This window comes from Oncorhynchus mykiss, chromosome 22 (genome assembly GCF_057628025.1).
Source record: "Oncorhynchus mykiss isolate SJ-2025 chromosome 22, ASM5762802v1, whole genome shotgun sequence".
Taxonomy (NCBI): domain Eukaryota; kingdom Metazoa; phylum Chordata; class Actinopteri; order Salmoniformes; family Salmonidae; genus Oncorhynchus; species Oncorhynchus mykiss.
The window spans coordinates 23,393,943-23,406,916 of record NC_143043.1 but is presented as its reverse complement, the minus strand read 5'-3'; the positions used below and the strand labels follow the sequence as shown (position 1 = coordinate 23,406,916).

The window sequence follows — 12,974 nt, the reverse complement described above, 5'->3', positions numbered from 1 at the left end:
GAAAAATGCTTGCTAACAGGGATGTAAACAAATGTATGAGAGAAATAAGCTTGTTGTGCATATGCAGTGGTGTAAAGTACTTAAGTACAAATACTTTAAAGTACTATTTAAATAGTTTTGGGGGGTATCTGTACTTTACTTTACTATTCATATTTGTAACTACTTTTACTTTTACTTCACTACATTCCTAAAGAAAATAATGTTGTTTTTTACTTCATACATTTTACCTCACTTCCAAAAGTAATCGTTAGATGTTGAATGCTTAGCAGGACAGAACAATTGACAAATTCACACACTTATCAAGACAACACAAATGCATCTATTGTAAATGATATCTGAGTGTTGGATTGTGCCCTGGTTATACATACATTTTAAAAAACAAGAAAATGGTGCTGTCTGCTCTGCTTAATAGAAGGAATTAAAAATTATTTCTACTTTTACTTTTGATACTTAAGTATATTTTAGCAATTACATTTACTTTTGATACTTAAGAATATTTAGAAGCAAATACTTTTAGACTTTTACTCAAGGAGCATTTTATTGGTGACTTTTACTTTTACTGGAGTAACTCTCTATTTACTGGAGTAACTCTCTATTTACTGGAGTAACTCTCTATTATTATACTTTTACTCAAGTATTACAATTGGGTACTTTTTCAACCACTGTGCGCATGGAACATTTCTTGGATCTTTTATTTCAGCTCATGCAACATGGGACCAACACTTTACATGTTGCGTTTATATTTTTGTTCAGTTTAACTCAAGATATTTGTGACTGAATAACACAGTTCAGTGATTTTCAACAATTCTAACATGCCTCATGTTTTCCTGATGATATCAAATTAGTCAAACACAGTCGGGGAGTCAAACCGCATTTTTTTAAACGAAATTTCCATTTCCCTTCAGCTACATAGTAGGTGGATGAATGAAATACTAAATTAGTACCGAATGCCAGTTTATGCAAAACAATGATTAAATATAAATGTGATGAAATAGCAGATTTGAAAAGGGAAGAGCTAATTAAGTTTAGGAGAAAGACAGCCCATTATGTTACTCAGGAGAAATGAAACTTTACACAGATTAAGAAAGCGTTTCAGCAAGCAGTTACTTTAACTGTGCAATTGTGTATAATTTTTGTTAATTTTTCCATCATCTGTACCTTTGTGAAGAATTATCATTGTAATGATTTACTGTGTGGGCATTTTTGCCTTGATATGGACATTAAGGGCCATATTAACTAAGCATGTGCACTACTATTAACTAAGCATGTGTGGAGGTCCTGGGCTGGCATGGATACATGTGATATGCGGTTTTGAGGCCGTTTGGATGTACTGCCAAATTCTCTAAAATTACATTGGAGGCGGTTTATGGTAGAGAAATGATCATCAATTACCGGGCAACAGCTCTGGTGGACAATACTGCAGTCAGCATGCTAATTGCACCCTCACTTCAAAACTTGAGTCATCTGTGGCATTTTGTTATGTGACAAAATTATTTGATTTTTTTGTCCCCAGCACAAGATGCCCCTGTGTAAAGAGCATGCTGTTTATCCAGTTTCTTCATATGCCACACCTGTCACCTCTCTCTCTCTCTCTCTCTCTCTCTCTCTCTCTCTCTAAATGACTCCCAATCAGACCTAATTAACATCTCAAATGTTTGACATTATGTTGCCACAGACTGTTAAGTACTGTTAACTGCACTCGAACATCATGCTTGAGTTGTCGCAATACTTTAGTGCTCTCTATTTTTTTTAGCACACTATCGACATATGGCCTTCTCACGTGGAACAGTACAGATGGAAACTTCAGGAAAGATGATTATATCAACTATTATCTCAAGGTGTTTCACACTAAACTTCCATATGCAGCATTATAACTGTGAATGAAGTCTCCACGGATGAGGGAACGTTGCCTTTAAATTTAAATTACTCTATAACGTGGATCTTACGCAATACTTCAGTGATACGGTTGAATCGAGCCCGAAATACTACATGGCCATTTTGTTGGAGAATACAGTGCCTTATGAAAGTATTCACACCCCTCAACTTTGTCTGCATTTTGTTGAGTTACAGTCTGAATTTAAAATGGATTAAACTGAGATTTTTTTTTACACACAATACCCCATAATGTAAAAATGGAATTATTTTTTCAAAATGTTTACTAATTCATTCAAAGTGAAAGCTGAAATGTCTTGAGTCAATAAGTATTCACCCCTTTGATATGGGTAACCTAAAAAAAAAATGTAAAAATGTGCTTAACAAGTCACATAATAAGTTGCGTGAACTCACTGTGTGCAATAATTGTGCTTAATCTTGCTCCTACCTGAGACGCAGATGTCTCAACTAGACACCTGGAAATGCAAATGCGCTACGCTAAATGCTAAATGTACTCGTTAAAACTCAAACGTTCATTAAAACACACATGCAGGGTATTGAATTAAAGCTACACTCGTTGTGAATCTAGCCAACAAGTCAGATTTTTAAAATGCTTTTCGGCGAAAGCATGAGAAGCTATTATCTGATAGCATGCAACACCCCGAAATACCTGAAGGCGACGTAAACAAAAGAATTAGCGTAGCCGGCGCTACACAAATAGCAGAAATAAAATATAAAACATTCATTACCTTTGACGAGCTTCTTTGTTGGCACTCCTATATGCCCCATAAACATCACAATTGGGTCTTTTTTTTCGATTAAATCGGTCCATATATACCCAAAATATCCATCTATGGAAACTGTGTGATTCAGAAAAAAACACAGTTTCAAAACGCAGCGTCATTTTTTAAAATTAAAAAAGTCGACGATAAACTTTCACAAAACACTTCGAAATACTTTTGTAATCCAACTTTAGGTATTAGTAAACGTTAATAATCTATCAAGTTGAACACGGGGCGATGTGTATTCAATAGCTCCACGTCTTCAAATCATGTTTGGGAAATCTCTCTTCCAAGACGTCCTGTCGGAGACCGGATGGAATGGAATCTCTCTCCTTTGTTTGACCAAGAAATAACTCCCAGGAAATTGACAAGACTGGCGACATCGTGTGGAAGCTGTAGGAATTGCAATCTCGGCCCCATTTAATTTGGTGTCCCTTAAGCAATACATGCAAGTGGCGCATGGATATTTTTTTCAGTTTTCAGTGACCAGTTTTTCTTGCGCTTTTCGATGAAACACACGCTCTGTTATAGTCACAGCCGTGATTTAACCAGTTTTAGAAACTTCAGAGTGTTTTCTATCCACACATACTAATCATATGCATATACTATATTCCTGGCATGAGTAGCAGGACGCTGAAATGTTGCGCGATTTATAACAGAATGTTCAAACAAGTAGGGGGTAGACTGAAGAGGTTTTAAGTTGATTTTTGAATAACTATCTCATCACTGTACTGCACACATACAAATATCTGTCCCTCAGTCGAGCAGTGACCAGGGAGGTTTTCCAATGGCTCGCAAAAGAAGGGCAACTATTGGTAGATGGGTAAAAAAAGCAGACATTGACTATCCCTTTGAGCATGGTTATTAATTACACTTTGGATTGTGTTGAAGGAAACTGCTCAGGGATTTCACCTTAAGGCCAATGGTATCTTTAAAACAGTTAGTGTTTAATGGCTGTGATAGGAGAAAACTGACGATGGATCAACAACATTGTAGTTAATCCACAATACTAACCTACCAGATGAGCCAAATGGCTTTTATGCTCGCTCAGTAGCCGATGTGAGCAAGACCTTTAAACAGGTTAATATTCACAAGGCCGGGGGACCAGACGGATTACCAGGACGTGTACTCAGAGCATGCGTGGACCAACTGGCAAGTGTCTTCACTGACATTTCCAACCTCTACCTGACCGATTCTGTAATACCTACATGTTTCAAGCAGACCACCATAGTTCCTGTGCCCAAGAAAGTGAAGTTAACCTGCCTAATTGACTACCGCCCCGTAGCTCACACATGGGTAGCCATGAAGTGCTTTGAAAGGCTTGTCATGGCTCACATCAACACATCATCCCGGAAACCCTAGACCCAATCGAATTCGCAAACGGCCCCAACAGATCCACAGATGACGCATTCTTAATCTCTCCACACTGCCCTTTCCCACCTGGACAAAAGGAACACCTACTACTATGTGACAATGCTGTTCATTGACTACAGCTCAGCGTTCACCACCATAGTGCCTACAAGGCTCATCACTAAGCTAAGCTAAACACCTCCCTCTTCACCTGGATTCTGGACTTCCTGATGGGCCACCCCCAGGTGGTGAGGGTAGGTAACAACACATATGCCATCCTGATCCTCATCACAGGGGCCCCTCAGGGGTCCGTGCTTAGTCCCCTCCTGTCCTAACTGTTTGCCCACGACTGCGTGGCCAAGCACGACTCCAACACCATCATTAACTTTGCTGATGACACAACAGTGGTAGGCCTGATCACTGACAACGATGGGACAGACTATAGGGAGGAGGTCAAAGACCTGGCAGTGTAGTGGCGCTACAGAGGGTACATCACTGGGGCCAAGCATCACTGGGGCCAAGTATATCACTGGGGCCAAGCTTCCTGCCATCCAGGACCTATATACTCGGCAGTGTCAGAGGAAGGCCCAAAAAATGGTCATAGTCTCCGGTCACCCAAGTCATAGACTGTTCTCTCTGCTACCACGCAATACCGGAGCGCCAAATCTAGGTCCAAAAGGCGCCTTAACAGCTTCTACCCTCAAGTCATAAAACTGCTGAACAATTAATCATATGGCCACCCGGACTATTTACATTGACCCCCCTTTGTTTCTACACTGCTGCTACTCGCTGTGTATGATCTATGCATAGTCACTTTACCCCTACCTTCATGTACAAATTACCTCGACTAACCTGTACTCCCACACATTGACTTGGTACCAGTACCCCCTGTATATAGCCCCGTTATTTTATTGTGTTACTTTTTATTTTATAATTTACTTTAGTTTATTTAGTAAATATTTTATTGACTCGTATTTCTTGAACTGCATTGTTGGTGAAGGGCTTGTAGTAAGCATTTCACCTGTTGTATTCAGTGCATGTGAAAAATAACATTTGATTTGATAATTGACAGAATGAAAAGAAGGAAGCCTGTACAGAATACAAATATTCCAAAGCATGCATCCTGTTTGCAACAAGGCACTTAAGTAACACTGCAAAATTAATTAAGTTAAGTTTTTGTCCTGAATAGAAAGTATTATGTTTGCGGCAAATACAACACATTAGTACCACTCTTCATATTTTCAAACATAGTGGTGGCTGCATCATGCTATGGGTATGCTGATAATCGCTAAGGACTGGGGAGTTTTTCAGGATGAAGAAGAAACATAATAGACCTAAGCAGAGGCAAAATCCTTGAGGATAACCTGTTTCAGTCTGCTTTCCACCAGACAATGGGAGATGAATTCACTTTTCAGCGGGACAATAACCTAAAGCGCAAGGCCAAATCTACACTGGAGTTGCTTACCAAGAAAACAGTGAATGTTTCTGAGTGGCTGAGCTAAAGTTTTGACTTAAATCTACTTAAACATCTACAGCAAGACCTGATAATGGTTAATGGTTGTCTAGCAATGATCAACAATCAATTTGACAGTTTTGAAAATAATAATTACAAGAATTTTGAAAAGAATAATGGGCAAATGTTGCACAATCCAGGAGTGGAACACACTTAGATACTTACCCAGAAAGACTCAAAGCTGTAATCGCTGCCAAAGGTGCTTCTACAAAGTATTGACTGATGGGTGTAAATGCTTAGGTAAATTAGATATTTCTGTACCTAAAAACAAAAGGCAAACATTTCTAAAAACATGTTTTTACTTTGTCATTATTGTGTGTGTAGATGGGTGAGAAAAAATATATATTGAATCCATTTTGAATTCAGGCTGTAACAAGTCAAGGGGTATGAATACTTTCTGTATTTAATTTTCTCGTGATCTGCAATATATTTGTTATATATTCCTTGTGTCTCTTTACAGAGGAGATTCTCCAGTCACATATAGCACACTGGTGGTCACCGGATGGAGAGAGGTTGGCCTTCCTGGTCCTCAATGACACTCTGGTGCCCAATATGGCCCTTCCTCGCTTCACTGGCGCTTCATACCCCAAAGGAAAGCAATACCCCTACCCTAAGGTAAGCCTGAGATGATGTAGAAGTACATTGTCTGCTGCCACCCACCTATCTAGCTTCGATTGGTGGAATGAAACAAATGAACAAGATAACTCTGAGTACTCTGAGATTACAGTAAGACAAAAAAAAAATGTTATAATTTTTTTTCACCTTGTTGAGAACAAGTTCTCAGTTACAACTGCCAAGATAGAGCAAAGCAGTGTGACACAAACAACACAGAATTACACATGGGATAAACAAATGTCCAGTCAGTTACACAATAGAAAAGTCTATATACAGTGTGTGCAAATGTAGTAAGATTAGGGAAGTAAGGCAATAAATAGGAATAGTGGTGAAATAATATATAGTAGTATATATTATATATATATATGTGTATATGTATGTGTGTATATATATATATATATATATATATATATATATATATATATATATATATGTGTAGTAACCAAAAATGTGTTAAACCAATAACAATATATTTTATATTTGAGATACTTCAAATAGCCACCCTTTGCCTTGATGACAGCTTTGCACACTCTTGGAATTCTCTCAACCAGCTTCACCTGGAATTCTTTTTCAACAGTCTTGAAGGAGTTCCCACATATGCTGAGAACATGTTAGCTGCTTTTCCTTCACTCTGTGGTCCGACTAATCCCAAACCATCTCAACTGGGTTGAGGTCAGGTGATTGTGGAGACCAGGTCATCTGATGTAGCACTCAATCACTCTCCTTCTTGGTCAAATATCCCTTACACAGCCTGGAGGTGTGTTGGGTCATTGTCCTGTTAAAAAACAAATGATAGTCCCACTAAGCACAATCCAGATGGAATGGCGTATCGCTGCAAAATGCTGTGGTAGCCAGGCTGGTTAATTTTGCCTTGAATTCTAAATAAATCACAGACAGTGTCACCAGCAAAGCAGCCCCACACCATGACACCTTCTCCTCCATGTTTTGCGGTGGGAAATACCCTTGCGGAGATCATCCGTACACCAACACTGCGTCTTACAAAGACACGACGGTTGGAACCAAAAATCTCTAATTTGAACTCCAGACCAAAGGACAGATTTCCACCTGTCTAATGTCCATTGCTCGTGTTTCTTTGCCCAAGCCAGTCTCTTTTTATTATTGGTGTCCTTTAGTAGTGGATGGTGATGTTGAGATGTGTCTGTTACTTGAACTCTGTGAATCATTTATTTGAGCTGCAATATCTGAGGCTGGTAAGTCTAATGAACTTATCCTAATGAACTCTGGGTCTTCCATTCCCGTGGCAGTCCTCATGAGAGCCAGTTTCATCTTAGCGCTTGATGGTTTTTGGACTGCACTTGAAGAAACTTTCAAAGTTATTGAAATGTTCCGTAATTGACTGACCTTCATGTCTTAAAGCAATGATAGACTGTTGTTTCTATTTGCTTATTTTACCAAATAGGTCTACCTTCTGTATTACCCCCCCCCCTCACACACACACACACACATTTTGCACAACACAACTGATTGGCTCAAACGCAATAAGAAGGAAAGAAATTCCACAAATTAACTTAGAAGGCACTCCTGTTAATTGAAATGCATTCCAGGTGACTACTTCATGAAGCTGGTTGAGAAAATGCACATGTGGGAACTCTGTTGAACTCTGAGACTGTTGAAAATGCATTCCAGCTGAAGCTGGTTGAGAGAATTCCAAGAGTGTGCAAAGCTGTCATCAAGGAAAAGGGTGGCTACTTTGAAGAATCTCAAATGTAAAATGTATTTTGATTTCTTTAACACTTTTTTTGGTTACTACATGATTCCTTATGTGTTATTTCATAGTGTTGATGTCCTCACTATTATTATACAGTGTAGAAAATAGTAAAAATGAATAAAAACCCATGAGTAGGTGTTCTAAAACTTTTGACCGGCAGTATAAATGTACTTTGAGTTACAGTGCCTTGCGAAAGTATTCGGCCCCCTTGAACTTTGCGACCTTTTGCCACATTTCAGGCTTCAAACATAAAGATATAAAACTGTATTTTTTTGTGAAGAATCAACAACAAGTGGGACACAATCATGAAGTGGAATGACATTTATTGGATATTTCAAACTTTTTTAACAAATCAAAACTGAAAAATTTGGCATGCAAAATGATTCAGCCCCCTTAAGTTAATACTTTGTAGCGCCACCTTTTGCTGCGATTACAGCTGTAAGTCGCTTGGGGTATGTCTCTATCAGTTTTGCACATCGAGAGACTGAAATTTTTTCCCATTCCTCCTTGCAAAACAGCTCGAGCTCAGTGAGGTTGGATAGAGAGCATTTGTGAACAGCAGTTTTCAGTTCTTTCCACAGATTCTCGATTGGATTCAGGTCTGGACTTTGTCTTGGCCATCCTAACACCTGGATATGTTTATTTTTGAACCATTCCATTGTAGATTTTGCTTTATGTTTTGGATCATTGTCTTGTTGGAAGACAAATCTCCGTCCCAGTCTCAGGTCTTTTGCCGACTCCATCAGGTTTTCTTCCAGAATGGTCCTGTATTTGGCTCCATCCATCTTCCCATCAATTTTAACCATCTTCCCTGTCCCTGCTGAAGAAAAGCAGGCCCAAACCATGATGCTGCCACCACCATGTTTGACAGTGGGGATGGTGTGTTCAGGGTGATGAGCTGTGTTGCTTTTACGCCAAACATAACGTTTTGCATTGTTGCAAAAAAGTTCAATTTTGGTTTCATCTGACCAGAGCACCTTCTTCCACATGTTTGGTGTGTCTCCCAGGTGGCTTGTGGCAAACTTTAAACAACACTTTTTATGGATATCTTTAAGAAATGTCTTTCTTCTTGCCACTCTTCCATAAAGGCCAGATTTGTGCAATATACGACTGATTGTTGTCCTATGGACAGAGTCTCCCACCTCAGCTGTAGATCTCTGCAGTTCATCCAGAGTGATCATGGGCCTCTTGGCTGCATCTCTGATCAGTCTTCTCCTTGTATGAGCTGAAAGTTTAGAGGGACGGCCAGGTCTTGGTAGATTTGCAGTGGTCTGATACTCCTTCCATTTCAATATTATCGCTTGCACAGTGCTCCTGTGGATGTTTAAAGCTTGGGAAATCTTTTTGTATCCAAATCCGTCTTTAAACTTAAACTTTAAACAGTATCTCGGACCTGCCTGGTGTGTTCCTTGTTCTTCATGATGCTCTCTGCGCTTTTAACGGACCTCTGAGACTATCACAGTGCAGGTGCATTTATACGGAGACTTGATTACACACAGGTGGATTGTATTTATCATCATTAGTCATTTAGGTCAACATTGGATCATTCAGAGATCCTCACTGAACTTCTGGAGAGAGTTTGCTGCACTGAAAGTAAAGGGGCTGAATCATTTTGCAAGCCCAATTTTTCAGTTTTTGATTTGTTAAAAAAGTTTGAAATATCCAATAAATGTCGTTCCACTTCATGATTGTGTCCCACTTGTTGTTGATTCTTCACAAAAAAATACAGTTTTATATCTTCATGTTTGAAGCCTGAAATGTGGCAAAAGGTTGCAAAGATCAAGGGGGCTGTAACAGCTTTCTTTGGTAGAAGGAGAGTCGGACCAAAATGTGGCGTGGCTATTGAGATTCATGTTTAATAAAACAACGCAAACACGAATCAATACAAAAACAATAAACGTAATGTGAAAACCGAAACAGCCTAAACTGGTTCAAACTAACACAAGACACAAGGACACTAAGGACAATCACCCACGAAACACCCAAAGAATATGGCTGCATAAATATGGTTCCCAATCAGAGACAACGATAAACACCTGCCTCTGATTGAGAACCACTTCAGACAGCCATAGACTTCACTAGAACACCCCACTAAGCTACAAACCCAACACACCACATACAAAAACCCATGCCACAACCTGGCCTGACCAAATAAATTAAAATAAACACAAAATACTTCGACCAGGGCGTGACAGGGGCCGAATACTTTCGCAAGGCACTGTATTTACAGTTTAAAACAGCAAATCCATTACCCGTATCACTATAATTCTAAACTTCGATTTCACCTAACTCCGGGAACTCATGGTCACCATCCTGATTGAATAAGACCCACAGCATGTCTAAACTTCAAGGTACAGGAAGATCCATCCAAACAGTGTCCCTTTCCTGCAGCAATTAAGACTGAAACTCCCCACCAGATGTCTGTTGTTCCCCCAGTCCTGGGCGCGTCCCAATGTACACCCTTTTCCCTACATAATGCACTACTTTGACCAGGGGCCTATGGTACCAGTAATGTACTATGAAAGGAATAGGGTACCATTTGGGACAGAAACCCTGTGTCCTCTGTTTCGACATTGATAATTAGATAACTGAGGATACATAAATGATCCCTCTTCCTGCTTTTTGTCAGCCTCTTGCAACACAGTACTGTGGTCCAGTGTGAGGCCAATCCGGCCATGTGTTCTTGGCCCAAGGTTACACTAGAAGTGTCAGAATCCATACCGAGGGTGAGAACCAGTAGAGCTTGGCATATGGCATTTAGGGTTGAGTGCCAACAGTGAATATGACACTGAATGTAGAAAAAGCATTGGTACTCTATTAGGGAGGATTAGCATTAGAAAAGGTCAATACAATACTGTGCTGTAGCAGTGCCTATAAGAGGACTCATTCTCTATGGGGGCTTATACAGACTTTGGTTCATATCTTCATGCATTGTTCAAGGCCAACCTTTGTGACTCTTATTCAGGTTTAAACATGGTTAGGCTAAATCCAGGGCTGCGTGTAAATGAGGTGATAACTTTAGTCATGCTGTTTATCTAATTTTCTTTCATAACCATTAACATTTGTATCACCGTTAGATAAAACAAGTTGATATTATGCGTTGTATTGTGTAAAGCCATAGCTATTATTTATTGTTAGGGCATGTGATCAATGATTCTATTATCATCATCTATTGTTTCAGAATGTTTTGAAGTTGTGTTTTTTTTATGTTGGTAGCACATATACAGTATAATATTGCTCTACATAACTACAATGTAATTATGCAATTGTTTGTTTAGTCAATATGGTGATTGCCTTCGTGTGGTGTTTTTAATCTGTGATTCATGATGTTTAATGGTGCTACAATATCTAAAGGACTGATTCTGTTTTCAGGCTGGCCAACCCAACCCCACAGTGAAGTTATATGTGGTGAATCTGTACGGACCGACACACACACAGGAGCTCACACCACCAGACAGCCTCAAACTAAGGTGTGATTTACTGCCTGGAATAATGAAAACACATATTGGAAAGTACGCTATTTGGAGGGACTAGGTCATGGTACATGTTGCAGATGATAACAACTTCTGTCCGTTCTCTCTCGTAGGGAGAACTATGTGGCAATGGTCCATGTTTCAGACAATAACAACTGTGGTTGTTCTCTCTAGTAAGGAGCACTATGTGGCCATGGTCCATGTTTCAGACAATAACCACTGTGGTTGTTCTCTCTAGTAAGGAGCACTATGTGGTCATGGTCCATGTTTCAGACAATAACCACTGAGGTTGTTCTCTCTAGTAAGGAGCACTATGTGGTCATGGTCCATGTTTCAGACAATAACCACTGTGGTTGTTCTCTCTTGTAGGGAGCATTATGTCGCCATGGTCAGTTGGATCAGTAAAACCAAGACGACGGTCAGGTGGATGAACCGTGCCCAGAATGTGTCCATCCTGACCGTATGTGAGACCACCACGGGGGCCTGTGTTAAGGTGAGAGCCATGCTGGGTAGGGGGTGGGGGGCTTGGTAATGTTGAGACTAGGTCACACTCACCCTGGGTGGTCATTTTGTTATTGTGTCAGTGGGAGGACAGAGCAGACAATGCATTGACTTTATTACTGCTATGTTACCAAAGGGAGAGATACCATTGACTCGAATGCCTCATCTGATAGTGCTGTATCAGCTGTTGTGCTTTTTGTGTGCTTTTTACTATGCCTGCTAAAGGACACTTGTGGAGGGGTGCACTTTTGTTTTGTTTATCCACCACTTTGAATACAAATATTATCTTGTGGCATTTATCAGATAAACACACACATATTAATTATTCTATTACTTTCAACTGGGAAGCCTTTATTAAATGATCATCTCAGCAAACTGTATTCATTAAGTAAAGACTTATTCTTCCCACTATTTGTTTTGATGGCAATGATTGCACAGTGTTATTATAAGCTATGTCTGGAAAAGGGCAAAGCTGCAGTCCCCTGTAGGGAAAACATGGGAGTCTATTGGACACGGTCCAGTTCGACTGTCCCAGGGTCAGGCCCCACAGACGGCTGGACCACAAACAAACAGACGCTCCAGCCAAGAAGCGGCTCCGCCTGGGCACAGACTCAATTTCTCTGCCAATGCTTTTGTCCTTGTCTCCAATGGGTTTTAATTTAAAGAGCACAGATTCAGGATTTCCCCAGTTGGCATTTTAACCCTAAAAGCACCAACAGGGGGTCAAAAAAATGTCATAATTTCTAAACCCTTTTTTATACTCGGTCAAGCAACTTGTTACCAACAACAAAAAACTACATCTATCTAGATGCTTGTGTTAAAATGGAGGAATGAAACATAATCGGTCTTTTTATACTAGCGATGTGTGGTAGTATGAAAATTTGGGGCATAGCAGCCACTATAATAAAAATTATATATATATATATATATCCCAGGGTCAGGGATATATTTGGGGCATAGCAGCCACTATATATATATATATATATATATATATATATATAAATAATTTTTATTAGAGTGGCTGCTATGCCCCAAATGTTCATATATACAGTGCCTTGCGAAAGTATTCGGCCCCCTTGAACTTTGCGACCTTTTGCCACATTTCAGGCTTCAAACGTGAAGAATCAACAACAAGTGGG

General features: G+C 39.7%; 1 protein-coding gene across 2 annotated transcripts in view; it reads left to right on the top strand.

The window, feature by feature from the left end:
• LOC110501587 (inactive dipeptidyl peptidase 10) overlaps window positions 1-12,974 on the top strand; it is a 313,751-nt gene that overhangs the window by 274,071 nt on the left and 26,706 nt on the right. For both annotated transcript variants that reach the window (XM_021579258.3, XM_021579259.3), the window contains exons 9-11: window positions 5,978-6,132; window positions 11,234-11,331; window positions 11,704-11,827. In XM_021579258.3, coding sequence (XP_021434933.1) covers window positions 5,978-6,132; window positions 11,234-11,331; window positions 11,704-11,827 — 377 coding nt within the window. The remainder of the gene's footprint in view (window positions 1-5,977; window positions 6,133-11,233; window positions 11,332-11,703; window positions 11,828-12,974) is intronic.